At 61.9% G+C, this 27,662-nt stretch overlaps 3 protein-coding genes across 8 annotated transcripts; 1 reads left to right on the top strand and 2 right to left on the bottom strand.

Annotated features, from left to right (window-relative positions):
* Positions 1 to 49: 49 nt before the first annotated feature.
* PCSK7 (proprotein convertase subtilisin/kexin type 7) lies at positions 50 to 12,293 on the top strand. Of its 2 annotated transcripts, none has more exons than XM_034425203.3 (16): positions 50 to 128; positions 301 to 790; positions 985 to 1,119; positions 1,610 to 1,775; positions 2,781 to 2,871; positions 3,214 to 3,268; positions 3,498 to 3,636; positions 4,882 to 4,982; positions 7,908 to 8,075; positions 8,524 to 8,631; positions 8,921 to 9,023; positions 10,136 to 10,292; positions 10,444 to 10,538; positions 10,621 to 10,714; positions 11,105 to 11,222; positions 11,372 to 12,293. In XM_034425203.3, the coding sequence occupies exons 2-16, from the start codon at positions 338 to 340 to the stop codon at positions 11,633 to 11,635; spliced, it is 2,247 nt and encodes a 748-aa protein (XP_034281094.2). In that variant the 5' UTR covers positions 50 to 128; positions 301 to 337; the 3' UTR covers positions 11,636 to 12,293. The 2 variants fall into 2 exon arrangements, with proteins under 2 accessions (XP_034281094.2, XP_087732125.1); XM_087875999.1 differs by having other exon boundaries at positions 103 to 124.
* Positions 12,294 to 12,565: 272 nt separating this feature from the next.
* Positions 12,566 to 15,690, bottom strand: TAGLN (transgelin). Of its 2 annotated transcripts, none has more exons than XM_034425212.3 (5): positions 15,575 to 15,690; positions 14,122 to 14,360; positions 13,839 to 14,016; positions 13,408 to 13,510; positions 12,566 to 13,176 (listed from the first exon to the last, which is right to left on the bottom strand). In XM_034425212.3, exons 2-5 carry the CDS (start codon positions 14,299 to 14,301, stop codon positions 13,032 to 13,034), a joined length of 606 nt encoding a protein of 201 aa, XP_034281103.1. In that variant the 5' UTR covers positions 14,302 to 14,360; positions 15,575 to 15,690; the 3' UTR covers positions 12,566 to 13,031. The 2 variants fall into 2 exon arrangements, with proteins under 2 accessions (XP_034281103.1, XP_087732130.1); XM_087876004.1 differs by lacking the exon at positions 15,575 to 15,690 and adding an exon at positions 14,739 to 14,942 and having other exon boundaries at positions 14,122 to 14,358.
* Positions 15,691 to 16,154: 464 nt separating this feature from the next.
* Positions 16,155 to 27,662, bottom strand: SIDT2 (SID1 transmembrane family member 2). 4 transcript variants are annotated; one of them, XM_034425198.3, is made up of 27 exons: positions 27,246 to 27,638; positions 26,826 to 26,947; positions 26,430 to 26,594; positions 26,067 to 26,112; positions 25,478 to 25,579; positions 25,292 to 25,375; positions 24,838 to 24,937; positions 24,180 to 24,245; positions 23,786 to 23,879; positions 23,435 to 23,511; positions 22,575 to 22,646; positions 22,365 to 22,442; positions 22,137 to 22,187; positions 21,126 to 21,244; positions 20,526 to 20,599; positions 20,330 to 20,396; positions 20,111 to 20,184; positions 19,910 to 20,033; positions 19,645 to 19,762; positions 19,380 to 19,516; positions 18,970 to 19,078; positions 18,743 to 18,819; positions 18,586 to 18,632; positions 18,267 to 18,372; positions 18,073 to 18,183; positions 17,672 to 17,785; positions 16,155 to 17,164 (listed from the first exon to the last, which is right to left on the bottom strand). In XM_034425198.3, the coding sequence occupies exons 1-27, from the start codon at positions 27,435 to 27,437 to the stop codon at positions 17,102 to 17,104; spliced, it is 2,589 nt and encodes an 862-aa protein (XP_034281089.1). In that variant the 5' UTR covers positions 27,438 to 27,638; the 3' UTR covers positions 16,155 to 17,101. The 4 variants fall into 4 exon arrangements, with proteins under 4 accessions (XP_034281089.1, XP_034281090.1, XP_087732124.1 ...); XM_034425199.3 differs by having other exon boundaries at positions 22,365 to 22,439; XM_087875998.1 differs by lacking the exon at positions 22,137 to 22,187 and having other exon boundaries at positions 22,365 to 22,439; positions 27,246 to 27,662.

Here is a 27,662-nt window from a genome sequence, read left to right as displayed (position 1 = left end):
GGAGCGTCCCTGTGTCTGCCTGCCCCGCCCCTCCCGTCCAGCAGGGAGGGCGGGGCCCAGCGGGCACCGGACGTGACGTACACCCCTCCCCTGCCCCGCCCTCCACTCCAGCCAGGTTCGCGCGGTGGGTGCGTCTCGGCAGGGCGGGCGGGCGCTTCCGGGTGGGCGGCCTTTAGGACCCCGGCGCTGTCCGGGCAAGGGGGCGGGGAGGGTCGCGGGCCGCCCAGAGCGCCCAGAGCGCAGCCGGGACCAGCCCCCCTCACGCCCCCCTCCCCCCTCTCTCCCCCCCTCCCCCGGCAGCCGCTGGTCCGATGCTGTCCGGCCATGGCGATCGGTGATGGAGGCCGCCGGGGACGCTCGCCAATGCCCTGCCCGGGCGCTGCTGCTGCCGCTGCTGCTGCTGCTGGTGCTGGCCGGCTGGGGCGCCTCGGGGGCTCCGGAGCAGCGGGCGGGGGCTTGGGCTTGCTCGGCTGGCCGCTGCCCGGAGAGCCTGGCGTGGGCCGTGCGCCTGACGGGCCCCGAGGAGGAGCTGGACCGGCTGGCCGATGACTTGGCCCGGGAGGCCCGCCTGGTCAACGTGGGCCGGATCGGCGAGCTGAAGGGCCACTACCTGCTGGCCTACCGGCCCGCCGGCGCCTCCGACCGGGCCCCCGGAGGGCTGCGGAAGGCGGCCGAGGCGCTGTTCGCGGGGCACGCGGGCGTGGGCTGGCACGCGGCGCAGCGGCTGCTCAAGCGCTCCAAGCGCGCCCTGCACTTCAACGACCCCAAGTTCCCCCAGCAGTGGCACCTGGTAAGCCCCCAAGGCTGCGCCCTGCCCCGCTCCTTCCTCCTGGGCAGCCCCCTCCCTCGGCCCCTGTCTGCCCCGGAGCAGAGTCCACCCATGGGGGGCAGGCGCCACTGTGGCTCCCCCCCCCACCCGCCACCGCCGCGGAGGCTCTGGGGCTGCTGCCCCCTTGCTGGCCACCCTTCCTCTCTCGCAAGCAGGACAACCGCAAGAGCCCCGGCATGGACATCAACGTGACAGGCGTGTGGGAGCGGAATGTGACAGGCCAGGGGGTGACGGTGGTGGTGGTGGATGATGGGGTTGAACACACCATCAAGGACATCCAGCCCAACTACGTGAGTCTTGCCCCCCCCCCTTGGCACAGTTCACGTCCAAGGGGCGGCAGTGTTTTCCTCTGGGCCTGGCAGAGGAGGGGCAGTCTGGGCTGGGTTTTGGGGCCCTTTTCAGGTGAGGAATGGGGGGGGGACAAAGGAAGCTGGGCTCCCAACAGGTTCAGAAGGCAGCTGTCTCAGGCCTGGGGGGTGGGGTTGCTGCAGCCTCCCCAGAAGGTCTCCCCTCCCTACAACTGTTGAGCCTCTTGGTGGAGGTGGGTGAAGCAGTGGGACGGGGGCCTGTTTCCCACCCTGCTAGCTTTCCTCTCAGAAGGCCCGGCCCCAGGGTGGGACGGCTGTTTCATGCCCTTTGGAGGAGGATTTGATGGGTTGTGGTTGGACCAGGTCGGCTGGGAGTCCCTTGGGGCTTGAAGGCCATAGGCAGGAATGGGCTGGCTTCCCCCTGATGGGCCAAGGAGAGGAGGGGTCTCAGGCTGCTCTCTCTCCCTCCCAGAGCCCAGAAGGCAGCTATGATTTGAACTCCAATGACCCTGACCCCATGCCCCACCCGGACGAGGAGAACGGCAACCACCACGGGACCCGCTGTGCCGGGGAAATTGCAGCCGTCTCCAATAACAGCTTCTGCGCAGTGGGCGTTGCCTTTGGGAGCCGGATTGCAGGTGCTGCTCCCGCCCAGTTCTGCAGGGGAGAGGGTCAGGTATTGAGGGATGCCTGGAATGACCTGGGGAGACAGGAAGGAGAGGCTGCCGAGGGAACAGTGGGGTAAGAGAGGGAGTAGCCCCCAGCTGCACAAAGGGCAGAGAAAAAGGCTCAGCCCCCTTCAGCTCTCAGGCTCTAAAGGAAACTGGTACTTTCAAGACTGCATTGATTCTGTCAGTGCAGCCTTAGCTCAGCTCATCTGGCCTGTCTCCGGTCTGGTCACCCTGGCAAGGCTGGCAGGGCAGGAGAGAGGAAGCCCAAGAAGGGGGGCAGAGGAGCTTCCTCGCTTGCACTGTGCAGGGAAGCCACAGAGAACGGCTGTCGAGGTTGCAAGGCCACGTATGTGAACTCTCGGAATAACCAGAAGTTCTACAGGTTGCAATTAAAACATTTAATGCTGTGTTTCACACTCTCCGGTCTTTCAAAGAGAGCCCCCCCGCCCATGGAGGCCCACAAGAAGCAGCATTCGTTCCCTCCCAGGTGGCACTTCCTTCCTTGGCACTGTCTTTGGGGCCAGGTAAATTAGCCAGTGAGTCAAGGATTGTAGCCTCTCAGTGGCAGGTTAGAAACCAGGTGATGGTGAGCTTCAGTTCCTGAGAAGCCCAGCCCCGCCCACCCCGGAAGTGGTGATTTTTAGAGCTGCCAAAGGGGAGAATTATTCAGTCCAGAACTGGAGACTTAACAGTTTGCAAGGTATTTGATTTTAACTAAAATTAAGCAAAACAGCTTTTCTCCAGTCCTCTGGATTTTTACTAGGAGTTGTTCATTCATGCCCTAAAAAGTTCTGTGCTCCCATTGCATGTTTTGGGGGGACGGAAGAGCCCCGGTAACAATGGAGAGAACAGAAGCCTTTGCTGGAGGGCCTCCTTGGCCTTTCACACTCCTTGGCTTTGGGCCACACATACCCCGCCCCCTCCCTCCCGCCCCTATGCAGGTGGAATCACCTGCAGCCTCTTGCCCCGCAGGGATCCGCGTGCTGGATGGGCCCCTCACAGACAGCCTGGAGGCCGTTGCCTTCAACAAGCACTATCAGATCAACGACATCTATAGTTGCAGGTTTGTAGGAATTGCCTTGCAAACTGTTTGTGTATCTATTTTGGTCCTGCCTTCGTTATTGTGTTATAACTAACTCCAGGCAGGGACCACGCCTCTTTTCTCCTCCACCTTTCCTCTCCACAGCAGGCCTGTGTGGTGGGCTGAGCTGAGAGAGGGGGCCACCCAGAGAGGCTCCCTTGCGCTCTGCAGACCTCAAAGGAAAGCAAACTCCAGCTCAGCCCTGGCTCACTCAAAGGACCCTTGCCCTCTTCTTTCGGGGGTGGGGGCAGGGAGCCCGTGCTGAATCCCAGCCATTGCTCTCCTTGTGCCTTTAAACGTCCTTCTCTGCCTCTTCCTTTGCAGCTGGGGCCCAGACGACGATGGCAAAACGGTGGATGGCCCCCATCAGCTTGGAAAGGTAAGAAGGAATGTAGGAGGGGGGGGTTAGGGTTAGGGTTAGGGCCTTCAGGGAGGCAGAGCACAGGCCCGGGTTGGCACGGTGGTGCCCTGGCATCTGCAGGGCCAGGTGGCTAATGAGTTTGCCAGGCTGTCACCTGGGCAGAAGGGGCTGCACAGTTTCTGCAGGGCCAGGAAGCGGGGGGGGGGGCTTGCGGGGGGGGCCCTCCTGAAGCGTTTGTCCTCCACAGGCCGCCCTGCAGCATGGTGTGATTGCTGGCCGGAGGGGCTTTGGCAGCATCTTCGTGGTGGCCAGTGGCAATGGGGGCCATCACAACGACAATTGCAACTATGATGGCTACGCCAACTCCATCTACACAGTCACCATTGGTAATGGCTCAGCGAGTGCTGGGGTCGCTGTGCTTTCGCCTTCCTCAGTCTGGGTTGTCTCCCGCCTGGCCGTGGGGGAGGCCCAGGTGCCCTGATGGTTGGTTGGGGAGCTGTTTGCATCCTGTGCCATTCGAGACGCAGAACGGTTTCTAGGTTCTCCTCCCAAGATCTGCCGGGGTTTCTTTGAGAGGTTTCTCTGAGCGGTTTCAGCCGTGTTTCCCCTTTTCCCTCGTGCAAATCCCGGTCTGGAGCTGAGGCAGAATTCAGGGGAATGGCGTAGGCCAGGAGTCCCCAACCCCCGGTCCTTGGCAGCCCCAAAAATGGTCTCTGCACAAACAAGCAAAGCTCCATCTGCAGAAGGCAGACAGCAAGCGAAACCAGGCCCCCTCCAGTCTGCGGCAAAAGTTCTCTGCACAGAACTGGTCCCTGGTGCCCAAAAGGTTGGGGGCCACTGGCGGAGGCCAAGTGTGCCTAGGTGGCCCTTTGCCGTCCCTAGAGTGATGGCGAAGGGCCTTTGAGGGTGGGGGGGGAGGTAGCATGGCGTGGGGGGGGGCACAAAGCGCCTGAGGCAGGAGCTCTGCCCCTTGGAGCTGCTGGTCTGACATCCGGCATGATTGGACAGAACAAAAGGGGCTGAGTGGTCATTTCCCTGCTAGAGAGAGAGAGTCCCGACCCAGCCGGCCTGATGTTGCCCATCTGCCTCGTCCGTCTGGCCAGGAGAGATTCATTGCCAGGCTGAAGCTGGGAGACCTGTTGTCCAAGCGAGAGGCTGGGAAGGGAGCAGCATTGCCAGCCTGTAGGGAAATTGCAGCAGGCCTGGAAAAACTGCCTGGGAGCTGCTCGGGAAGAGGCCAAGCAGCTGCCATTCGGGGGTGGGTGGGTAACATTCTTCCCACCCAGAGTTGGATTCGTGGCCGTCAAAGGCTTCCTTCCTTCCTTCCTTCCTTCCTTCCTTCCTTCCTTCCTTCCTTCCTTCCTTCCTTCCTTCAAGCTGTGGATCTCTGGGCTCTCCCAAAGGGGTGTGGGCTTCACTCTGCAGCCACAGAAAAGGAGGCCAGGCTGCTGGCTGCAAGGGAGGCATATGGACCCTGGGGAGCTCTGCCCCATGGCAAGACCACCTTGGCTAGCAATGCTGGTCCTCTGGGGAAAGCGCCAGCAAGGCCAGGCGGAAGGAATCCAGTTGGTTCTTGCAGTCCCCAAGCAAGTGCCAGTCCCCGCTTGGGGTCTCTGCTCTCTGTTCCCCAGGCGCCGTGGATGAGATGGGTTACAAGCCGTTCTACGCGGAGGAGTGCGCCTCCATGCTGGCTGTGACCTTCAGTGGAGGCGACAAGTTGATGAGAAGCATTGTGAGTAGAGCCCACTTGAGCCCCAGCCTTTGCCCATCCTCTCTCAGTGCTGGGGGGGGCACAAGGGGGGGCTTTGTCTCCTTTTGGATGCCAAGGAAGATTTCCCAGGGTCCTGCTGGCCATTTCCAGATGGGCTGTTCTGGGGGTGCTCCTTTCTTCCAGAACCCTCCTGACTTACATCTTCCCTCTCGCCAGCCATGGGCAGAGAAAGTCCCTGTGGAGACCCCTTGCCCCTTTGTTGGCAAGGGCCCTGGCACCGGGCTCTCCCCTTGGACGCTCCTTTAGGCCGGCCAGAGGCCCTGGAGGAAAAAGAGCCCCCTCTTTTCTGGGGTCCTTTGTGCCTGTGTCTTTTGCTGCAGCAACTGCAGCTTTTCCTTTGGGCAGTCCATGTCCCAGGGGTGATATCCGACCGGTTCGGGCGAATCGGTAGTGGACATTTGGCCTGGGTCACCGAACTGGTAGCGACCACTGGCTGGCCATGTCCCCAAACCGGTCACTGCTTGCTCACCCCGCCCCGCCCAGTCTCTGCTCTGCAGCTTGCCTGTCTGAAGTGCTGCGCCCCAACTGAGCGGCCCTAATCTGCCTGCCAGATAAGCCTGCAAGTCACGGCCTAGCTAGCTGCCCCTGCCCTCCCTCACTGTCCCAGCCTGCCTTCCCTACTGCCCCGTGGCCCGCAGCCCTGCCATGCTTCCCTGCCTTCCCTGCCTTCCATGCGGCCTTCCCGGTGTCCCCTTGGCCAGACCCATGTCAAGCCCGCCCGGCCGTGGGGAAGGGAGCTAGCAGCCTACTCCTTTCCCTGCAGCCCTGCCATGCTTGCCTGCCTTCCACGCGGCCTTCCCGGCGGTCCCTCACGCCCGCTTGCCTTCCGAGGTCGGTGCCCAGCCCATGACGGGAGATGCGCCGCTTCTGGCCTGGCTTGGCTCCTCCCTTGGGGGAGATGCAGCCACTACACTGAGGCTGAGAGGGGCCGCTCGCGTCTTCCACCGCCGTCGCCGGGGCTGAAACTGCTGCTCCGTTGCAGTGCGCATGGGCGGGCTGGCTTCGTTGGGATGGGCATGCTGAACACGCTGGCAGAGGCCTGTGGGAGATGTAGAAGGCAAGGCCGACGCTGGCGGTGGGGGAGGGAGAGCTGCTGCGATCAGCCGAAGAAGAGCCGCCTCGGGGGGACATGGTGAGGCTCGCTGGTCTTTTGGGCCTGGCACGCTCGTCTTCCGTGGGGCCTTTGGGCGACTGCCACCCTCTTGCCTTCCCCTCCACCTCTGGTCCCGCTGCCCACATCCAGCCCATGATGGGGGAGCCTCCGCTTCCAGGCTGCCTGCCCTCCCAGAGCACCACCGCCGCTCGCTCTCTTCCTTCTCCCGCTGCCGCTGCTGCTCAGACCGTGTGTGTGTGTGTGTGTGTGAGAGAGAGAGAGAGAAGAAAGAACAAAAGAGGAAGGGAGGGACAAGAAAGGAAAGAAAGAAAAGACAAAGAATGAAAGAGAAAGAAAGACAAAGAGGAAGGGAGAGAGAGAGAGACAAAGAAGAGAGGAAGGAAGGAAGGAAGAGGAAGGGAGAGAGAGACAAGAAAGAGAAAGGAAGGGAGAGAGAGAGAAAGAAAGAAGGAAAGAAGGGGGAAGGGAGAGAGAGAGACAAAGAAAGAAAAAGGAGAAAGAAAGAAGAGGAAGGAAGCACCACAAACCCTGACATTAGACGTGGCTTCAGAAGATGCTTTGAAACAGCACAGCAATATAGGGCTGGAAGGGGTCTTGGAGGTCATCTAGTCCCAGCCCCTGCTGCAGCAGGAAACCTTACATGGTCTGGGTTATTTTGGAGCCTCTTAACAGAAAGGAAAATTGCCAGAAAGGAGGAGGAGTTGACTAGGACAAGGCTGCCATGCAGTAGAAGGCAGAGATAGTCCTTGACTTATGACCATAATTGAGCCAAAATTTTGATTGCTAAGCAAGAGCGTTAAGTGAGTTTCACCACATTTTACGCAATCCATGACATCTCCTGGCTCTAACAGTGACGTCAAGTTGGCCACACCCACCCATTCCCATGACCACCAAGCCATGCCCACCCATTCATATGATCACCGAGCCACGCCCACCCATTCCCATGACCACTGAGCCATGCCCACCAAGCCACGGCCACAGAACCGGCAGGGAAAATTTTGGGATTTCGCCACTGCCTGTCCCCTCTTGCCGCTGCCCCGTTGCAGGGACCCCATCCTGCTGGCTTCTGTGGGGAACGCTTGGCCAAATGCCGGACAGGGCCCTGGTTCCACAGGGCAGCCAAGCAGGAGGAGGAGGCAGCCGAGGCCAGGGGCTCCCACGCTGCCCCTCTGCCCGTCCCTCAGGCCCCAGTCACGGTCCTCCCGGGGCCAGCGACTGGCCTGGCAAGGCTGGTTTTTCTGCCAGACCCCTCAGGGTGCCGATGTTTCCTTAACGGGAAGAATTTCTCCCGTTTCTTCTTGGCTGCTGTTTCCCGGTAGGGCTTGTCTGAAGGTGGATTTGCAGGATCCCTGTTAGCAGCTGACCGAAGGGACGGATCCTCAGTTAGCTCAGCGCTCTTGGCGGGGGAGGAAGAAGGGAGCCCCCCAAACAGGCAGACTGAGCGCTCCCCACCCGCCCCGCTGGGCGTAGAGGGGGGCTCTGTGGGCTCTGCTGGGCCGGGCAGAGTCCTGCCGGATTCTGAAATGATTAGTCCTGCGTGGAAGCAGCCCAGATCCCATCCCAGCAAGGACTCCAGGATGCCTCTAGAGGTTTTGCGTGGGGGAGGAGGGCCAGGAGCCCCCCCCCTCCCAAGGGTGTCCTCCTTGTGCATCCTTCAGCACCTGGCTGGAGCTGCCCCCCCCCACTTGGGAGTCAGGGGTCCCCCGGGAGAGACTTCCCTCTGGCGCCTCTTCCCAGCCGGCTCCTCAGACAGAGTTCCCGTCTCTCTGCAGGCAACAACCGACTGGGATTTGCAGCGGGGAACGGGCTGCACAGAAGGGCACACGGGCACCTCTGCTGCAGCCCCCTTGGCTGCCGGACTGATTGCCCTCATGCTGCAGGTGCGTCCTTGCCTCACCTGGAGGGATGTCCAGCACATCATTGTCTTCACAGCCACTAAGGTGAGCCAGGCCCATGGAGCCCCTCCCCCCCTCCAGCTAGCCATTGGCACCTGAGCTGGCTGGCTTTCTATGGACCAGAGCTTCCCTCCCGTCTCTGTGGGGCCTTTTAATAAGGGTGCCCCGCTGCTTCTCTCCTGGCCTGCCTCAAAGGAGGACCCGCCCTTTTCCTCCACACTACTGGAGGCCACTCTCGTCTTTGAGGTGCATTGCCAGCTAGGCCCCAGCCCCCCCCCTCCGTGGCACCCAGTGCCGACCCTTGGCACAGCCCAGCCTGCTTCTCCCTGCCCTGCCACCATGGGCTTGTGCCAAGCATGCCTTCTGAACCTGTGAAGCGGGGGTCCCAGCCAGAAAGGATGGCCCTTCCATCCGGGGTCTTCTCCGGCCACACGATCAGGGCCGCGGGGCCTCACCTTGCCTTGACCGGCTCTCCCACTGCCTCCTTCCACAGTACGAAGACCATCGTGCCCACTGGGACATCAACCAGGCTGGGCTAAGCCACAGTCACCAGCACGGCTTCGGACTGCTGAATGCCTGGCGGTTGGTCAACGCAGCCAAGGTGCCCCCCGCCTCCACCGGGCTTCAGGGCTGTATTTTTGGGGGGGGGGGGTTGGTCCTTCTGTCTGGCTTGAACCCTCCCAGGAAAAGGTTCAGGAGTGCCTCCCTGAGACCATAGCTGGCAGGGAAGAAGGCAGCCTCGCCCTTCAGGTGCTCTGGAAGACGGGCAGCCGGTTTTTGCCTGGGCTGCTTTAATGTGGGCGTGAGGGCTGGTCTGCCAAGGCTAGGGGTGGGCTAGGGCTGCCTTGGTGGCGCCAGGAAAGCCGAATCCTCTCTTCCTCCTCTGGCAGGTCTGGGAGTCTGTCCCTTACCTGGCCTCCTACGTCAGCCCCCTTCTGAAGGAGAGGAGAGCCATCCCCCTGGACCCGGGGCAGTTGGAAGCCACCTGGAACGGTCTGTGCTGGGGGGGGGCAGCTTGGGAATCGGGCCTCACCCCCACCCGTTTCACTGGAGGAGGGCTGGCCTCTGCCTGGAGCAGAAGAGGCAGGCAGGCAGACCCAGGGCAAGGACCCAAAGGAGCCGAAGTGCTCAGCCCTGCCAGCGGAGGTGGCCGGCGCCCAGGGCTGCAGCTTGCTCTCCATTTTAGGCAATGTTGCAGCTTCTGTTTGGCCACGCTCCGTCCACGCCTTTCTTCCGGCTGAGCCCAGGACTTCCCTTGCCTGGTGGGCTCCCTGACAGTTCTGCGGGTCCCTCCTGCAACTGGCTTGGCATCTGGTTGGCACCAGAGGCGCCTGGGAACCCAGTGGCCTCCCCGGCAGGCAAGGAAAGCCCCCACCTGCGAGGGGGCTGGGCTGGAGGGGAGAAGCCAGCCAACCCTCTGCTCACCCCAAAGAGGCCACTGTCTCTTTGGCCAGGGTTGGGGGTCCGGCTCCCCTCTGCCTGTGGGAGCTGAGTCCAGATGGACAGCGAGCGTCTTCCCAGCTTCCACACAGGCCTTGCTGTCCGGGGAGACTTTCCCCTGCTAGGAATCATTGAGGCAAGAGGGCTGGGAAATGCCAGACCTTGGAGAAGGGGTCAGGCTCGGTCCTGGGGGGAGGAACTCCAGCTGGTGGGGGGGTGGGGGGGGGAGGAGAGGGATGCCCCAAGCTTCAATGCTGCAAAACACAGCAACCCCGTCCTCTGCTGGGGGGAGGGGGGGTCTGAAAGGAACGGGGGGAAGAGTTCCTGCCAGCAGCCAGCCAGTCGGGGTGAATCCAACCTGGTCCGAAGGCCGCAGATACCCTGGACGGCAGCGCTGCTTCTCCTGGGTTGCTTCTCAGCAGCTGCCGAGGGCTCGGCCCGTCCCCGTGAATTTATCCTGCCCTTCATTAAACACGCCTCTCCTAGGGGCTCTTGGGGAGGGGTCTGTGGCAAGGGCTGCGAGTGGTGGGAGAGAAGCGCCTGTTCTGAATGCTGCCTGCATTGCTGGGTCCTCTTGGCCCTTCCCGGGGCCTTCGGAAGGCCTCTGGGTTGGGAGACCTTTGCAGACCCCGCATTTGGGACGTTTCTCCCCCCCCCTCCCTTAGTGACCAGAGCCGACCTGGAGCCGTCAGGGTTGAAGACGCTGGAGCACGTGGCTGTGACAGTGAGCATCACCCACCCGCGCCGTGGCAATCTGGAGATCCACCTCCTTTGTCCCAGCGGCATGGACTCCCTGGTTGGGACAGCGCGCAGCATGGATTCGTGAGTGCCCTGCTTCTCGGGGGCAGGAGTGAAAGGGGGCCCTGTGGGGTCAGAGGGCAGCGCCAGGGAAGGCCTTGCTGGACATTCAAGGCCCAACACGGGGGCCAAGGAGAGAAGCCCCCTCCCCACAGCTTCTCTGCCTCCCCTGCAGAGACCCCACTGGCTTTGTGGACTGGACCTTCTCCACTGTGCGCTGCTGGGGCGAGGAGGCCCAGGGCACCTACCGGCTGACCATCCGTGACGTGGGTGAGTTTCTACCTCTCCCCCTGAGCAGTGGGGAAGCAGGGCTCCCTCCCCCTCCACGCTTTGTGACCCGCGTCTTCTTCAGGCGATGAAACGCTGAGAGCAGGCAGGCTGGACCAGTGGCAGCTGACCCTCTACGGCTCATCGTGGACCCCTGCTCAGATCCAGGAGCGGCAGAGGTGAGAGGAGCCGACGGCAGAAAGACTTTGCAGCAGGAGGGCCTGCGGGGGGGGACAGCTTCCACAGGCATGCTGAGACCCTCGGAGGTGGGGGTGGGGGGTGGGGAGTGTACAGCATGGAGGGGAAAGCAGCTGGCCTTGCAGCTCTCCAGGCCCAGCACCAGCTTTGCAACGCCTGGGCCACCAAGGAAGGACCCGTTCTCGGCAGTTGCCCTCCAGCAGCTTCCTTTTGCACAGCTGGCGTGCCACGAGGCTTCTCCTCTCGTGTGACATGCTGAACGTGGTACTTCCGGGGTGGTGGTGGGGGGGAAGACATCTTGGGGCAAGTAGCAGAGGGGGCAGGGGGCCCATTGTCCCTGCGGTGACCAGCAGGCCCCTCTCCCCCTGCAGGCTGCTGGAGAAGGCGATGAGCGGCCAGTTCCTGAATGGGGACTTTGCCTTGCCTTGCCCCCCGGGCCTCCGGATCCCTGAGCAGCAGCCCTACACCCTCACTGCCAACACCCTCAAGGTGAGACCTTTTGCGCTGGGCGGGGGAGGGAGCCCCCGAGGGGTTGCCACTTTGGGGGGGGGTCTTGATCCCCCCAGAAATTGCGGCTGCCCTACAGCGCTGCCCACTCGGAGGTGCTTTGCCTGAGCCCCTGCCGCTCCCTTCTCCAGACCCTGATGCTGCTCGGGTGCTTTGCCGTCTTCTGGACCTTCTACTACATGCTGGAAGTGTTCCTGACCTGCGACAACGGGGCCTTTGACCTCCCAGCCCGCAGCCACCGGGCCTCCAAGAGCTCGGAAGGAGGAGGTCTGATGGAGGACACGGTGCCCCTGTGCAAGGAAGCCGAGGCTGGAGCCCAGCAACCGTCCCCGGGCCTGCGAGACATGGAGGAGGGCTGGGGATCTCAAGACCCTCACTGGGGAGAGGATTACTAAACCTCCTGGAGCAGGAGCAGTCTACCTCGGTTGTGGCTTGCTGCGCATGCTAGTGCTGCCTCCCTCTGCTCTGTGCTTCGGGGATCAGCCAAGAGACCTCTCTTGCCCCAACAGCTCTCCGAGAAGCAGCTTGGCTTTTCTCTGGCTGTCCTGGCTGTGCCCGTCCCCTCTTTGCCCCCAAAGAGGGCCTTAGAGGATTCCTGGGCAGCGCAGGGGCAACGAGACCAGTCCAGCCCAAGGACGAGAGACTGTGGCCTGCGGAGGAGAGGGGCTGCTGCTGGCCAGAAGGGGGCTGTGGCCGTGGGCTCATGCCGCACCCAGAGCTCCTCTCCTCGCCCCACAGCCTGGCAGGTCCTGGTTCTGCCAACCCGCTGCCTTATCTTGCACTCTGCGCCGACTGGCTGTGCCCCCTGCCTGGAGTCAGCCCCAGATTCTGCCACGGCTCCTGCGCTTGCCCGAGGGGCTCGGAAGGCACCAAGTTGGTTCTTCCACTCAGACTCCTGGGACCCTTCCACCCCGTGAGTCTTTCTGGAGACTTGGCTTCCTCTCCCAAGGTCACCCTCAAGCTGGACGACGTATTTTGATTTCTCTGGCTTTGGATGAGCAGCAGCCAGAATTCTTTTGCACTTTTCCAAAATAAACGGTTGTTGAAACTCCAGGTCTGCTGCTCTCTCTGTGCACCAGGAGGCGGATGGAGCAGCCCTGGTCCCCCCCGCCCCCCAATCCTCCTGAGACGGCTGGAAAAGGGGAACTCACTCAACAGGAACTTTGGGCCGTCTCTGGCTCAGCCCCCACCCCACCCCCAGCTTCCTGGCCTGGCCCAAATGGGGGCACGAGGACTGGCCCTGGCCTGGCCATGTCCCTTCCTCTGCTGAGCAGCCTTCGTCCTGGTTTACCACGCGGAGAAGAAACTCAAATCGTAGCCAAGGAAACTAAAAGATTCAGTTTTTAATCTAATGAATAACCCCAAAAAAGTACAAAACAGTAGCTTCGTTCTGTGCCCCTGGCAGACTTTGTCGAGAGAGGCTCCTTGGGCAACTTCAGCCAAGTTCGGTTCTGCAGTTGGGCGAAGCCTTCCGGCGGCCCCAGGATGCGTGCCAGGGCCAAAGCAGGCCAGGAGGGTGCGCGGCGGGCGGGCGGGTGGGTGAAGCGGGCAGCATGCAGAGGCCAGCGGCTCTGGAGTAGGTTGGCTGCCTGGCCGGCTGTTGCTACGCAGCAGCAGCAGCACAAGTCTTTGGGCACGGTGCCCCTTCCGGGAACTGCTTAGGGGGCACGGTGGGGACGTTCCCTGCGGATACCCCTGGTGGCGGTGGCAGCAGCGGGGCAGAGCTTGCCAGGCTGTTAGCAAGAGCGGGAAGACCGGCCGGCTTGGGGGTGGGGGGGCAGCACAGCAGCTTTAGCTGATGATCTGCCGGGGTCGCCCATAGCCTGTCATGCCTGCCTGCGATGCCCCTTTGTTGGAGCCCATCTGTAAGCCGATCACATTCTTGCCCTCCTTCAGCTGGCTGTCGGAGAAGTCCCGCTTGTTCTCCTGGGACTTCCTGGGGAGGGAAAAGGGGTTCACGGTGGAGCCTGGGGCATCGGGTACTCCCCCCGGCAAGCCCTTGTGCTCTGCTTTCCCTGAAGGCAGCCTCTGCCACTGGAGGTCGAGGGGGGCAATTGCTTCCCACAAAGAGACAAGCACAGAAGATACCAGCCTGTAGAGCCTCCCCACAGGGAGCAGTTTAGCTGCTGGGAGAAACAGGCCCTTGGGCACATCTACCGCCACTTACTTCATGAACCACGAGGGGTCCCCCTGGTAATGCCCATCGTTCTTGGTCACAGCCAGGTTGCCCATGGCCATGATGGTCCGCTGGACGGCTGCCATGTCCTTGGCTGGAGGGAAAAGCAGAGCTGGGCTGAGCCCCACTTGGGACGGTCTCCCCGCATTCCCCGCGTGTCTCTAAGGGGGGGGGAGTGTGGCCTGGCCAGGGAACACCCCACCCTGAGAGTGCCCCAGGGGGCCTTTGAGGCTGCCCATTTGAAAGGAGCCCTCCCCTGGCCACCAGTCTGACCAGGAAAGGGGTCCACCTGGGGGCAATTTGGCACCCTGTTTCTGCTGAACATGAAAGGGCCACTCTGGAAGATGGGCTCCCAATCTTTCTGGGACGAGGTGATCACAAATTCTGGCTCTGGAGCAATGGCACAAGCTCCCCCCCCCCACCTTCATAGAGATCAACCGTCTGGAACATATCTGTCTTCACCACCCCGTAATCCTCGGCTGCCTTCAGAAAGTGGGAGATCTGCTCCATCTGCTTGAAGACCATGGTGGGGGGCGAATCCGGGATCTTCACAGGCTTGGAGCCGCTGGGATAAAGGCTGTTGATGAGCTTCCCGAGGATCTGCCAAGAGAGGAGACCACCTGCAACTCCTGCCGGGGTTGGGCCTGGCCTCCAAGGGCACCCCAAGTCCTCCCAGGCTGCCGGCCGAGGAGCCCCCATACTCACAATGCCGTTCTTCAGCCAGACTTGGAAGCCCAGCCTCCCTCGCTCGGGGCGCCCCACCTCATTCCCACACTGGGCCACCACCCACTGGACTAGGCGCTCCTCCAGCTCATCGTCGTATTTCTTCTCGATCTTGGTCTGGACGTCTCTGGTCAGCCCAAAGGAAGGCCCCTTGTTTGCCATGTCCACAGGACGGGTCTGGGGGAGGCAGTAGGCGAGGAGACTAAGGCAGCTGGGCTGCTCTGCCGGCGGTCGAAAAACACCAGGAGGGAAGGAAGGAAGGAAGGAAGGAAGGAAGGAAGGAAGGAAGGAAAGGAGAGAGGGAGGAAGGAAGGCAAAACAATGGGAGGCCACTCAGGCACAGGCTTCCATCTGTTCCCCCCAGACCTCCCCATGGCTGTTAGGCAGAGTGGGGGACCACAGGGAAACAAAACTTCCTGCCCACTTCCTCTTACACCATTCCACCCAGACTCCCCCCCCCCCACACACTTAGGCTTCACAAGGGCTCGTCTGCCGCTCAAACCCAGGAGTTTGGTCAGCTCCCCATTCTTTGCCAGGTAGCTGAAGAAGACACAGGTGGATGACTCCCCCGCCCCCCCAACCTCTGCACAGGCAACTGCCCCTTTTCCTAATCTGGCAGCAACAAACAGGAGGCAGATCCGTCCCAAGATCCGGCCATCTTCCATCTTGTACTTCCAGCCGCTCTTGTGCCCCACTCAAGTGGTCCAGTGGTGGCCAGAATCTTCCTGGAGCTGCCCCCTCGCCCTCGCTTCAGGCAAAGAGGCGGAAGTCCCAAAGGGCTGCACGGCAGCAGGCAGGGTGTACCCGCTCCCACACCCAGGCCAGGGTGGAGGGGAAGCAGGTGTTGGCCAGCACAGATGCCTTCATGCGCAGGAAGGGGGAACACACCCCTGCCATCCTCAGTGCGCCCAGTCTGGCTGCTCTTGGGCCTGGCCGACCCAGGCTTTGCAGCCTTTCTTCCCCCCTGTCCAGGGCCAAAACTCCAGACCCTTCCAGCCGCCACGCCCCAGCCTGGGCACATTGAGAAAACGCCAGGGAGGTAGCAGCCGCTTGGTAAATCCTGCCACGCCACCCCTTCTCTGGCTTCCGTTCATAGCCTCTGCTCCTCACACAGCCCTGTGGGAATCCCACACGCCCCGTCTCCTGGCCAGCAAGTCTAAGCGCATCCCAGGGACCCCTTGGCAGACCCCAAGGGCCCCACCCTGGACCCTACGGAGGCAGCAGCTTCCTCCTGCCTTTCCAGGCCCTGCTCTCCTGCCAGGGGAGAGGCTCCATTTGGAGCCTCCGGGATGGACCGGCCCCAGCCCAGCTTTTCACTAGAGCCTTGGCTTCCCCCCTGCTCTGCCCCCCTCAGGAACTCTTCCAGGTGGCCCTTCCGGAGCAGAGCAGGCACCCGCAAGGCAGCCCCTGCCGAATGGGCGAGAGAGGCACTTACAGCTGTGCTGGCTCCGAGGCTCCCGAGATGCTGCTCTGCCAGGACTCCGCAGCCCCAGGAGAGGGGCTAAAAGGCTCCGGCCCTCCGGCCCGTGACATCACCGTCCCTCCCCCTCCTCGGTGGCTGAAGTTGCGCACCATATTTGGGGAAAGACTCCAAAGTCGAGCAGAGTTATTGCCCCAAGACATTCTCGGCATGCCTGAGTCCCAGCGGATGCTCGGCCTGGACTGGCCCCGCACAGCCTCTCCTTTTTAGGCAGGGCTCTTCCCAGCCAGGCAGGCCAGCCCTGACCTCATGCCTGTCTCCTGGATGAGGTCACTCAGGAGTTTCGGGGTGCAGAGAGCGAGGGAGGGAGGGAGGGAGGGCCCGCTAGGGCCACAGCCCCCTGGAGCAACTGGGGCTCTATTGTAGCCTCCCCCCAGACAAGGTGGGGCCTTCTGCCTGGCAAGCGGAGAGGGGCTGGGGACTGAGCGGATGTCACTGCATCTCAGGGGACCCTGTTCTTTAGGGACACCCCCACCCCATCTCACAGCGGCTGCCCCCCCCTCCAGCCTCCACATTAAATGAAAAAAAAAGGAAGGCAAGGCCATCTTTTATCGCTTGCATTGGGCGGCAGCATCTCTAGAGATCAAAATGCCAATTTTCTTCAACAGTGTTTTATACCAAGAACCATTTCAAAGGAAAACCGTCTCAGCCACAATCCAAAACCAGGAATGGACAAACATGGAGGGAAGGAAGGCCCGATCCTTGAGTGGGGAAAGAGAAGCACTTGGCCTCCTGGACTGGCCCTTCTGATCTTCTCCTGCCCCCCCCCCTGCAGCCCCTGCATCATGGTGACTATCTGCAGAAGCCCCCTCCCCCCCCGCTAGGAAACCAGGGCCTGCCTTGCTTGGGGGCCAAAACTAGGGAGGTGCCCCCCGGGGCCCCTCAGCTGCGCAGGCCTTCAGCCCCTCCGACCTGCATGGAGGAGACTCACCGGCCCACTTCCTCCCCATAGGCAGTGACTACATGGCACCCAAGGGCTTGAGGAAGAGGAGGCGGCGGCGGCACCCCCTGCCAGGACCATGCTGCAGCTGCAGCCGGTGGACAGAGGGGGATCGAGGGGCCGTTACTCCCTGTTCAGCAAAGAAGGCAACTGCGTCCCAGGGGGAGGCTCTTTTGGAGGTCAATGCAGGCACCAAGGAAGAGAGCAGTCAGTTTCCGAGGGCTGCCCCACTGAACGGGAGCCCAGCTGTTCCGCTTGCAGCCTCTCCCCAGAGTTGTGGGCAGTGCTGGACCCCGACAGAAGGGGATTTTCTCTCTGCTGTTGGAAAGGGCCAGAGAGGCAACCCTGGTGGCATTTGAACCCATCGCCTTGGCTGGCTCAGCTTTCGGAGGCTCAGGATGGCAAGCTCATTCCCCTTCCGCAGACTCTCTTTTGATGCGTTGGTGAGGGGGGAGCCCACAGCTGTGGCCCCAGCACCTGCCAGCAGGAGACCTGTCCAGTGAACAATCCCGGCCTCCCTTCCAAGGAGTCTCTAGGCACTCTCAGAAGACATAAATCTTGTCACGCTGGACGCAATCGAGGTCATCATCCAGTGTCAGCAGGACCTATGCAAAGGGAAGGCGCCATTAGATGCCCCTGGAGGGGAAGGCGGGGGAGGGTCGATGCTGGGCAGTCCCCTGCGAGCCCCCCACTCCAGCATATCTCCAACAGCAGTCAATCCCCCTTTCTCCCCCTCCTCCCCCAGGCTAAAGCCACGTCGTGTTCCACTCTGGAGCACTCTGCTTCTTCACCCAAGAGATCCTGACTGAAGCAACTGAGTGGTCTTAAGAAATGTGACTGCCAAGGAAACGGATCAGGCTCTGGACTGCGGGCAGGATATGTGCTCCACCTCTGGCTGGAAAAGGGGCTGCAACACAGGCGCAGGGCTGGCTGCTGCCGGCCCTGGAAAGGCCAGTCCGGTCCAAGCTCTCTACCCAGCACTTCTTCCCACTCCTCTGGGGAGGAGGCAAGCCCCACAGCTCCCAGGAAGGGGCCGGTCAGCAATGGGTCGTGGCGCTTTCAGCTCTGGCTCTGCAGGTTCTGGGCCAGCCAAGTTGGCTGGAGACACGTACCAGGAAGGAGCCAAACATGGCGATGGAAGAGAGGAAGTGCCAGACGTCGTGGTCGTCGAAGAAGGCCAGCAGGACGCACTCCCGGTTGTGCTCTCGGGACTCGGCCGGTGTTTTCTGGGGAGAGCAGTGACCAGCCAGGCTCAGGATGGGCAGCAGGCCAGAGGACGGGGCCAAGCACAGGGCAGGCCGGCTGCTCAGCAGGTGCTCGTCTCGCCCACTGCCTGCACGGCCCAACCGCCGTGCGAGAGCCCAGCCAAGAGGGCGAAGGGTTAGGACCAAGCCCCTCAAGGAGGAAGCCCAGCTTCGCCTGGCCTGGACGCCAAGCAGCCCCAAGGCAACCCAGCCCCCCTTGGGGGCTGAGAGAGGCTGCAACCACGCCCCCCTGGCCTGGGTGAGCTCACCTGCCAGGTGCTCAGGCCCTGGAAGAAGAAGAAGAGGGCGAAGCCCCACACCACGGAGGTGCAGACAATGCAGAGCAGGGAGACCGGCAGCAGACGCTCGCCACTCCGGAGCTGCAGGAAAGGGAGTGGTCAGGGGGGCCATCGGGGGGGGGGTGTCCCGGGGAGGCCCTCCCCCCCCTCCAGAGGAAAGGCACCTTCATGATGATGTAGAAGGCAAAGTAGAGCAGCAGGTTGCAGATCCCGATGGCCAGCAGGTAGGAGGCGAAGTCATTGGGGCGCATGATCAGCCCATAGGCCGCCCTGGGCAGAAGAAGGGGGTTGAGAGCAGCTGCTGGGCCAACCACCAGCCCTCCCAGCTGGGCCCCTAACTCTCTTACTCCCCTCAGGAGCATCGAGAGAGACTCCCCAGTGGGTCTCAAGGCCCCAAAACAGCCTCTGGAGACGCTGCCTGTAAAGTGGTGCCAGGCATCCTTTGGCCCAGTGGGGGGGGGGAGGGCTGGGCCTGTCACTCACAGAGACCAATTGATGAGGTTCCCCATGACCAGCAACACCATCCGATCCTGTAGACAGAAGCGGGTGGGGGGGGGAGGCAATTGGTGAGGCCTTCAGGAAGAGAGATTCCTTCCAGGAGCAGTTGAAAAGAGGGAGGGGGCCACTCCCCCTCACTCACCGTGTACATGGGCCCGCTGCATTGTCGGATGCAGTCTGTGTACAGCACATGGAAGATCCGGCGCCAGGTGCCAGAATCTGGGGGGAGATGGAGACGCTGAAGACCCCCAGAGAGGATGGGGTGGGTCTACATCCTAGCTGGCATTGGCAATCCCCCTCGTCGGCTGTCCCACCCCCCACAGCTCGCAGGTAAGAACTGGCAGCCGCCCCCCTGACTGCACCGCTCACCCAGTTTCCAGCGGCCCATGTAGTACAGCTGGGTGCTGAGCAGCAGCGTGGACAGGATGTGGATGACCGAGAACACGATCCAGAAGGCCGTGTTGCCTTTGCCAAAGACCTGGGGGCCAGAGAGCCCTTGAGCAGCAGAACTGGCAGGGACAGAGGCTGCAAAGGGGGCGAGGGGGGGGGCTCCTTTTTGGGAAACTTCTCTCCTTGAACTCAGGGACACAGCGTCTCCTGCTGGGTGGGGGGTGTCCCAGGGAAGGCGTCCCCAGTTCTGCACACCTTTAGGGGAGCCCCCTCTTGGAGGTGGCTGGGGCTCCCCTGCTATCTCCGGGACTCCCAGCGCCTCCCTCCATTTCCCTCAAGGATTAACGCCCTGTGGGAGCCCAGAGGTGCTGCCGCTTGTGCTCACTCACCACCCCCACGACCGAGAAGAAGATGATGACGGCCAGGCAGGCGTAGGCGCTGTAGGCGCTGGCATTGATGTCCGGGTGCCTCTTCTGGTACAGCTTCAACATGCACAGCCCGGCAATCATGTACATGAACGACGTGTCTGCCACAGAAGAGCCATGGCTGAGCCCAGGGATGCCACCCGGGCTGGGGCTTCCGGGGGCCCTTCTCAGTCCTTGGGAGCTACAGCACCAGGCCGCCCACCCAGGGACCAGGCAGGGAGCCACTCACCAAACTGGAAGTTGGTGTAGTTGGGGCACACGTGGTAGCATGCGCTCAGGAGGCCTTCCATCATGAGGGCGGTGCCCATGGCGTAGAAGAGGCCGAAGTGTTTGGGAATGCCACACTCCTGCAACGGGACGCCCCGTCTGAGAAAGGAGCCCCCGCTCAGCTCCCCTTTCCAGGCCGAGGGGGCGGAGGGGAAGAGGGGCGAAGAGTCACGGGCCCCTCCCGGGCCCTCGGGAGAGAGCGGCCTTGTTGGCAGCGGGTGCCTCACCACAGCCTGGAAGTCGTTGCGCATCAAGGCCCGGTTGTAGCCGATCTCACGCTGCAGGATGATGAGCAGGAAGAGCAGGCCCAGCAGGACGTAGCCCAGGTTGCTCAGGATGTTGTTGAAGGCGCTGGAGGGGCGGGAGGGGCGGGGTCAGGCCCCACGGGCTGAGGGGGGGCAGGCGGGGGCCACCCTCCCGGCTCCTACCTGAGGTTGCTCAGAGGGTGGGCGCAGAGGAAGTTGTAGTAGCAGATGTCCTGGTTCCCAGTCACGTTCACCACCTGCAGGAGGCAAAGGAGGGGCTGGCCAGGGGTCCAGGAGGGCTCGAGCCAAGGAAGCCACGGGGCTCCAGGCCAGGCTTAGCTTAGGACAGGGCCAAAGCAAGGGTGGGCAGTGCTCTGAGGGGAAGGCTGGGGGCTGTGTTACCGTCTGGTAGGTGATGACCAGCTGGACGACCGGCAGGGCGTAGAAGACAGCGATGGTGGCAATATTCCTGCAGCGGAGGAAGGGGACGAGAGGACGTTCTCCATTAGAAGACCCTGGTCAATTGCCCTGGCAATGTGCAGCCAGGGGAGTCTATGGGGGACACACAGCCAGCCCCAGTCCCACCCAACTATCTCACCAAAAGTAAATCTGGTATTTCTTCCGTAATATTCGCTTATCTTTGCGGGCCAGATCTGCCACACACAGGAACTTCTGCAACACACACCAGCATCTTGCTGAGTTGAGGTCTCGTGACAAGACGCCAAATTCCCTCGCCTCCCCTGGAAACCTCCCATTGCGGAGCCTCAACCTGGCAGCATCTCCAGGAGGAGGCTCCTGCAGGTAACGAGGGGCACTCAAGTCGCCCCTGCGGCTCACACGGACCACAAACTGGTCTTCCCTCAGGCCCAACTTTCACAGCCCTTCGGAAAGGCCTCACCGCATCCAGAGCCCTTCTCAGCCTGCTTACGCAGGACGGGCCCAGTTGCCTTGCAAGCTCCCCCCCCCCAATCCAGGCCGTGCAGAGCCCTCCAACTGAGGGGCAAAGGGTTCGCAGCCCTCCTGGGCCCCTCCTCAAAGGAGCTGCATTTTTTCCTGGGCTTTGCAGCAGCAGCTGCAGCCCCCCCCACCCCCCCAGGAAAGGAGATGTTGGGCAGCCAGAGCAGCACCCAATCTCGATCATCTCCCTAATCTCTGGGCAACTCGCAGCCCCAGAGCCGGCCTGCTCCCACTGGGCAACCTTGGTGCGAATGACGTTCTTGTCTGACTCAATGTCGGCCAGCGTGTCGTAATCATCCTCCTCCACGGAGCTGAGCGAATCAAGCCGGGGACGCCCCACGATGTTCTCTAGGGAACGATCTGGAGAGGGTGAAAACCAGCGTTACAGCAAAGATCTGGGGCACTTTGAAAGTGCCAGTCAGCCCATGTCATCCAATTACGGATGGAACTGACTGGAGCCAGCTGGCAGTTGGCCTGTCTGGAGGTTGAGTGGGCAGGAGGCCCGAGGAGAGACAGGGCTTAACTGCAGCCCCCCTCCTTCCCAAGCACCCTCGCCCTGCTGATTGGAAGCCATGCACCCCCTGGCATGGGGAGGGGAACCATCATGCAAACTTGCCCCCCCCCATGAGTTTTCTGAGGGGCTGCAATTCCTCAAGTGCAGAGGGAGAGGTGGCTCATAGGCCGGACATCCAGGTTAACCCTTTGGGGGGCATGGAAGACTCGAGAAGATGGGGCTCCCTCCCTGGCCACAGGGGCAGCCCCTCAGGAAGCCTCAGTTCATCGAGGGAAAGGGGGGGTCTGGCATCCCACCGCCGGTGCCCTTTCCAGCTAAGCAGCCACTGGGCCAGGCCTGCATACGCCAGGCCCTGAGGGAAAGTTATTGGTGGATGCCCTGGGTCTTCAAACTTGTTCTGCAGCTGTTCCCTCTTCCCTCGGGAGGCAGAGGGGCCACCAAGAGACCCTTAAGGCGCGGAACAGCTAGGAAAGAGCCTGGACCAGAGCATGTGCAGAGAGCACACTTTGCCCCACTGACAGGATCAGGGAGGAAGGGAGAGGCGCATGCCTCATTGCTCCCTATTCTTTCCAATCACGGCCCATATTTTCAAGCTCAGAAATATTTTTAAAGAAGACTTCTTCTCTGCAGAGCCCCAAAACAAGAGGCCTGGCCCACTGCTGGCCAAGGAGAACAATCAGGCCAGGCAAGGGGCACAGGAAGGAGATGCCAGACTGACAGGGAGGCCAGTCTCTCTACCCATTGCAAAGGCTGCCCAGTGTCTCTGCCGCTGCTGGCACATATCCTGCCCTTGGGGAGAAAGGAAAGGGTTACACAAAGTGGGGGCAGTCCTGTCCAGCCAGGCCCGTTTAGAAGCTGAGGACAGCGCAGCCCAGACCGTCCTCCTGGGGAGACCCACATGCATGCAGGGGGCAGCCGGGTGACAGGAAGCATCCCGAGTGCCAGTGTGCCAGCCACGCATCTCACCAGCGTAATTGGAGGAGGCTTCCGTGGAAAGTAGGCTGTCCGTGACATTCTCGCTGCTGGCAGCCGACCCGGTGTCTGCTGGGGGGGAGTGAGGGGGGCCCCCAGGTGAGTCACCAGTCAGGTAGGGAAAAAAGCCACCTGCCAGGCCCAGCCGGCAGTAAAGGAAAGGAGCCCCCTCTTTTTCTGTCTGGCAGGGAGGCTGGAACTCACCAAAGGAGCCATAACTCTGACTGCCGAGAGGAGGGTGTCCCTGGAAGGAATCTGGGAAGTCCTGGGGGTTCCCTGCAACAAAAGAGCCACAACCCCGCTTGAAAACAGGGGGAGCCCCATCATGGAACCAGTACCTGGCTGGCCTTGGACTGGCCAGCCCATCCGGACGAGAGCTCCAAGAATGACAGCTCAGTGCGGGGGGGAGGATCTGATCTCAGGGCCTACCCGAGTGGAAGTGGACTCTTCCCCAGCACAGGAAGCAAGAGAAGCCGAGTAGGGGGAGGCTGACTGCTTACCAAGGAGAGAAGCTTGGCGTGGAGCAGCATCCCGGAAGGAAGGAAGGAAGGAAGGAAGGAAGGAAGGAAGGAAGGAAGGAAGGAAGGAAAGAGGAAAGAAGGAAGGAAGGAGGAAGAAGTTGTTTATAAACTAAGGCAACTGCCTGATGTGAGGGAAACTCATGCCGTAGTTCTGAAACACGCCTCTAAGCTCTTCAGTCTCTGCATGCCACTTCCCAGCCCAAGACTATCAAAATCTAAGCGTCTTGTGTGTGTAACATGCACAACCAGCAACTAGTCCTTGCAGCACCCTGACCGCATTTCAGCGCAGTCCAGCATGTTGTGCAAACCCACCATGAATTATGGAGCTGCATGTGAAGCTGATTCAGCACTGGAGCTCCAGCAACTGAGGGCTGGTCCCTGCAAGAGTCAGACCCCAACTGGATTTCAGCGTGCATCCTCCCACTCCCCACCAGACTGCAGCGGTCAGGACCGCAAGCACCCCAAGCAGAAGCCGAACGAAAGGACAGGCCCCGCCCTGGCCGCAGACCCTGCACTCCCCGATGGCACCGGACCCCCACTTACCTCGCACCCCCCCATCGGAACAGGGTGTGTCCACAGCACTCAGGAGCTGGAGCTGCCGCTGCCGCCGCTTCTGCCGCCTGTCAAGCAAGGAATCCCCCTGAAAGAACATGCGGCTGCCTTCCCCGGAAGCTCCCCTCCTCCCCAGAAGAAGCGGGCACTGGGTGGCATGAACGCTGCCACCCTAAAGGCCCTCTTGCCCTGCCTTCCCATTCACCCGTGCCACAAAAGCAGGGCAAAGCCAGAGACCAAGCGCCCGCTGCCAAGGAAAACAGCTCCACGACAGCAAAGGGGACAGGAGTGGCCGCGCCCAAGCCATTCCCACGGGAGAGGAACCCCGATGGGCAGACTCACCGCCAGTTTTCCCAGCAGGCAATGAGCACCGTCAGGACGTAGAAGGACAAGAAGACGCCCAGGCAGAAGAGGATTCCGTTCACGTAGGTCTCTGCTGCGGAGGAGCCGGGGAGACAACCTCACGCACCTGGCAGGCCCGGCTAGGAAGCCCCGGCGAGCCAAGGGCTGCTGGCCCTCCTCCCCCTCCCGGGGGCTTCCCTTGCAGCCTCTTGCCCGTTCTCAGCCACTAACCTCAACTCAAAGGTTCCTGGAGATTCAGCCCCTCCCCCCCCAAGGCCCCATGCTACCTGCTACTTAGGTCTACAGGGGAGCCAGGTCCAAGTCAGGAGGAGGCAGGGAGTTGCTCCCCTTCCTTCTCCACACTGGGGAATACGCAGCCGAGGTGCTTGCTTACAACTGACAGCAGGGGTCACCACGACGTCCAAGGTTTTCTGGCGGTTGCCTTGGTCAACAGGCTCATCTGGAAGACACAAAGGGCAGGATCAGCTCGCCTGGCAAAGAGCCCAGCTGCAGGTCGCCTTCGCTGGCGATGGTGCAGAGCCTGGAATGTGGCCCTTCCTTCAACCAGCCACCTTCTTGCTAATCATGAGGGGCTCCCTGGAGGCCCTTAAGCCCTGAGCTCAGGCTAGCCATCTTCTTGCCCCAAAGATGGGACGCTGGACTAGCTGTAAAAGTGGAGGCCAGAAGGCAGAACAACTCTGGACTTCCAGGGCCTCTTAAAAACCTTTCCGGTCTCTCCAGATGTTACAGAACAGACTGCTGTCTTGCCTCTCTTTGCCCCCAAGGCTTTCTTGCTCTCATTCCCCTTATTCCCATGTGCACGTCTGCTTTCTCCCCCAAATGCACCGATGGAAGTGACCAAATGGGGAAAGGGGATCGGGGAAGAAGCCCTGGAACGCAGCCTCGCTCCCCCCGGGCCAGGTCATCTCCACCCCACAGGCTAGCTCCCAGATCCTTCACGTGCCAGGCACCATCGTCCCTGGAGGCCTTCCTGATGAAGCCTCAACAGAAGCTGAACCCACAAACAGCCCAGCTCCCCCCCCGCCCGATACCTTTGGAAAAAGGGTAGTAATGTAAAGGTCCCCCACAAGCTTCATCTTCAGTCTTCACTACCACAACCACGTAGAAACTGTGGCTGGGGAAATCCTTCTTCTGCGAAAACCAAGGAATGGAGAAAATCTTTGACTGAAGATCAGAAATAAGACTGATATTCAGACCCCAAACTGGGCAGCTGGAGGCTCCTTGTTCGCCCCCTCAGGCACCCTGGTTTCCACTCACTAACCGTTGTGTTACAGACAACAGGTGGATGAACCCTCCAGAGACTTGAGTTTGTGGTTCTAGATGGCCGCTTCAGAAGCCAAGGTAAGATGGGCCATTCAAGCCAACTGATGCCAGCACCAGTGCTGGCTGGCTGATTCCCGTATTATCCCAGATAACAGGAAGGCTGACCAGGCCAGTCAGATTACAGGGGTCCGACTGGCAAAGGTCCCAGCCAATCAGTTGTACCTGCACTGTGATGGCTGCCTTCTTGGTCATGGTCTGGTATGTGCCAATGAAAGCCACGTTGTTATCCAGGTCGTAGACGGGACACTGGGCAGTAAGAAAGCAAGCAAGAAAGGGCAATCAGCCTCTTGGGCGAAAGGAGGCCTGGAGCCTCCTGTGTCCTGTAAGCATCCCCCACCCCTCACTGACCAGAATGTCCTGGACGGAAATGACCGAACAAGGAAAGGCTGTGGATGAGGTCACTTTAATGATGGCAGAGTCCACCCCTTCCGGGAACTCGTACTTGAAGTACTGTGGGTCAAGGAGAGAGAGGAGAGCCATTTCAGAAGACCCCGGCTGATGACACCTCCCTTTCTTGGGGCAGCACGTCCAGCCTCCAACCGGGACCTTCTCTGCCTGCCAGCTGTGGTGGCTCCTTGGGGGCCCTTCTTGAGGCTGGGAAGCTTCTTTGGGCACCTCGTCAGGGAAGCCAAGCAACCAAAGGCCTCATCTTGCTTGGGAACCCACAGCCAGTGCTCCGAGGGCAGAAGAATCACAGCAAAGGGGCTGCAGCTTGGCAGGCGGGGGCCTCCCTCAGGTCCTGCCTGACCCCTGGCCTGAGGACAACGGAAAGGCCAGTCCAAGTGCACACAACCTCTGGCTAACTGTCCCCGTTTGATAGCCAGATCCGGAACTCAGGTGCCCAAACCTTGGCTGGGGAGGGGTGGGGGGCAGGGCGGCAGTGTCTTCTTCCCATCCAGGCGACCCCCCCACCCACCTAGACTGCGGGGAAGCCTACCTGTGGCTGGGCTGCTGTGGCGTTGAATGTGAAGAGCTCCCCTGTCCTGCATCAGGAAAGACCAGCAAGGAGAGCGGTTGGGGCGGGCAGGGCTACTGCAAGGGGGGCCGCACTGACCCCTTGCTCCCTTGGCTCAGAGACCCTCCCTCCCCACCAGAAACGGAGAAGCTGCTGCTCCCCACTGACTGACTGAGTGTTTTGCACGCAGGACTTTTTTCACAGCCCAAGTCCTTGTGCGCTTCTGGGGCTGCGCACGGAGAATCCCCCTGCCTTCTAGGGCCCACCTGGCTTCTCCGCCCTCCTGCCCTCCCCACGGCCGGGACCTTTGCCACACCTTTGCCTCCCACCGCCAGCCCGGCTCACCTGAGTACAAAATTCTCCACGCGGGAGACCCGCAGTTGGTAAGAGGCGTTGGTGGCGGAGAGGGTGGACACGTCCACGAAGAAAAACTGCGTCTCGATTTCGCTCTTGGTTGGCGGCTGGCACAAAGTGCGGCTGACATCTTGGTAGAGATACTTCCTCTGGAACCTGCGGGGGGGGGGAGGAGCTGCTGCGGGGCCCTTCCCGTGAGGGGCCACAGAGCAAGCGGGCCCCGTGCTCGGAGCTCCCCTAAAGCAGCCAGCCTCGCCTCCTTTCCTTAGGGGGCAGCTGGAGGACCGAGGCGGGCCAGACTCCCAGGACCGGGCTAGGGAAGGGCGTCAGCTGTGGGCCCCAGCGGGCCCTCCCGTCGGGGGCGCCTCACCAGGGCGGGATACTCACAGGCCCCGGAGGATTAAGGGCACTTGGAAGGAGACCACCGCCTCCTTTTGCCGCACCACGAAGAGCACCGGCCTCTCCTTCTGCTGGGAGAGCACGTTCACCGACACCCGGACGCCTTCCGTCTGCGGGGCAACGAGTGCGGGACTCAGGCCGAGCCGCCCCGGCCAAGGGACCCCCGGCCGCAGAGCCCGCCCGGCAGGCAGGCAGGCAGGCAGGCGGAGCGGGGCACCTCTCCGGGGCCAGCTGGCAGGCGCGGGGCAAAGGTCGGAGCGCAAGTCCCGCTCCCGGGGCCGGGCTCCCTCTTCGAGAGGCGTCGCCGCCGCCCCCGCTTCCTGCCAGCCGAGGTGCCAGCGCGTCGGCCGGGCCCGGGCGGAGGCGGCCCGGATTGAGCGCCGGGGCCGAGGCGGGCGGGCGGCTCACCCGGTTGCGCGAGACGCTGTGGTTGAAGGCGTAGATGTTGAGCAGCTTCTCGTTCACGGCGTCGCCGTAGAGCTCCTCGAAGGCCGCCTCCTTCTGCACCACGCGCTTCTCGGCCGGCCCGGCCGCGGCCCCGGGGAGAGGCGGCAGGGGCAGCAGCGGCAGCAGCAGCAGCGACAGCGGCGCCCTCAGCATGGCCGGCGGCGGCGGGGGCCAGCAGCCGCGGGGACGGGCGCTCCGCTCGTCTGGGCGGCACCGCCGAGGCCGCCACCTTTAAAGGGGAGGCGGGCGAGGGCGGGCCGCGGCGGCGGAGGAGGAGGAGAAGGGCCGGCCCGCCCCAGCCAGACGGAGACGCCGGCGGCCTCGGTCGGAAGGCGGCCGCTGCGACGCTCCCCAGGCGGAAAGACCCCCCCCCCAATT

Source organism: Pantherophis guttatus, chromosome 9 (assembly GCF_059756535.1).
Source record: "Pantherophis guttatus breed Tessera chromosome 9, ASM5975653v1, whole genome shotgun sequence".
NCBI classification, from domain to species: domain Eukaryota; kingdom Metazoa; phylum Chordata; class Lepidosauria; order Squamata; family Colubridae; genus Pantherophis; species Pantherophis guttatus.
Note: the sequence above shows the minus strand (reverse complement) of the source record. Positions and strands in the feature narration are given on the sequence as shown.

Bases quoted from the DNA above. Each gene is read 5' to 3' on its own strand.
- TAGLN (XM_087876004.1), bottom strand. From the start codon at position 14,804: ATGGAAGATGGCCGGATCTTGGGACGGATCTGCCTCCTGTTTGTTGCT. The intron at 13,511-13,838 runs GTGGGGGGGGGG...TTTTCCCTCCAG, and splicing joins GACGGTTGATCTCTATGAAG to CCAAGGACATGGCAGCCGTC. The intron at 13,177-13,407 runs GTAAGTGGCGGT...TTCCCTCCCCAG, and splicing joins GACCCCTCGTGGTTCATGAA to GAAGTCCCAGGAGAACAAGC.
- SIDT2 (XM_034425198.3), bottom strand. From the start codon at position 27,437: ATGCTGAGGGCGCCGCTGTCGCTGCTGCTGCTGCCGCTGCTGCCCCTG. The intron at 22,647-23,434 runs GTAAGTGGGGGT...CTTTTGTTGCAG, and splicing joins TTCCGATGGGGGGGTGCGAG to GGAACCCCCAGGACTTCCCA. The intron at 18,184-18,266 runs GTGCCTTTCCTC...CCTTTCCTGCAG, and splicing joins CCTTCTACATCATCATGAAG to CTCCGGAGTGGCGAGCGTCT.
- PCSK7 (XM_034425203.3), top strand. From the start codon at position 338: ATGGAGGCCGCCGGGGACGCTCGCCAATGCCCTGCCCGGGCGCTGCTG. The intron at 9,024-10,135 runs GTCTGTGCTGGG...CCCCTCCCTTAG, and splicing joins GTTGGAAGCCACCTGGAACG to TGACCAGAGCCGACCTGGAG. The intron at 10,293-10,443 runs GTGAGTGCCCTG...CCTCCCCTGCAG, and splicing joins ACAGCGCGCAGCATGGATTC to AGACCCCACTGGCTTTGTGG.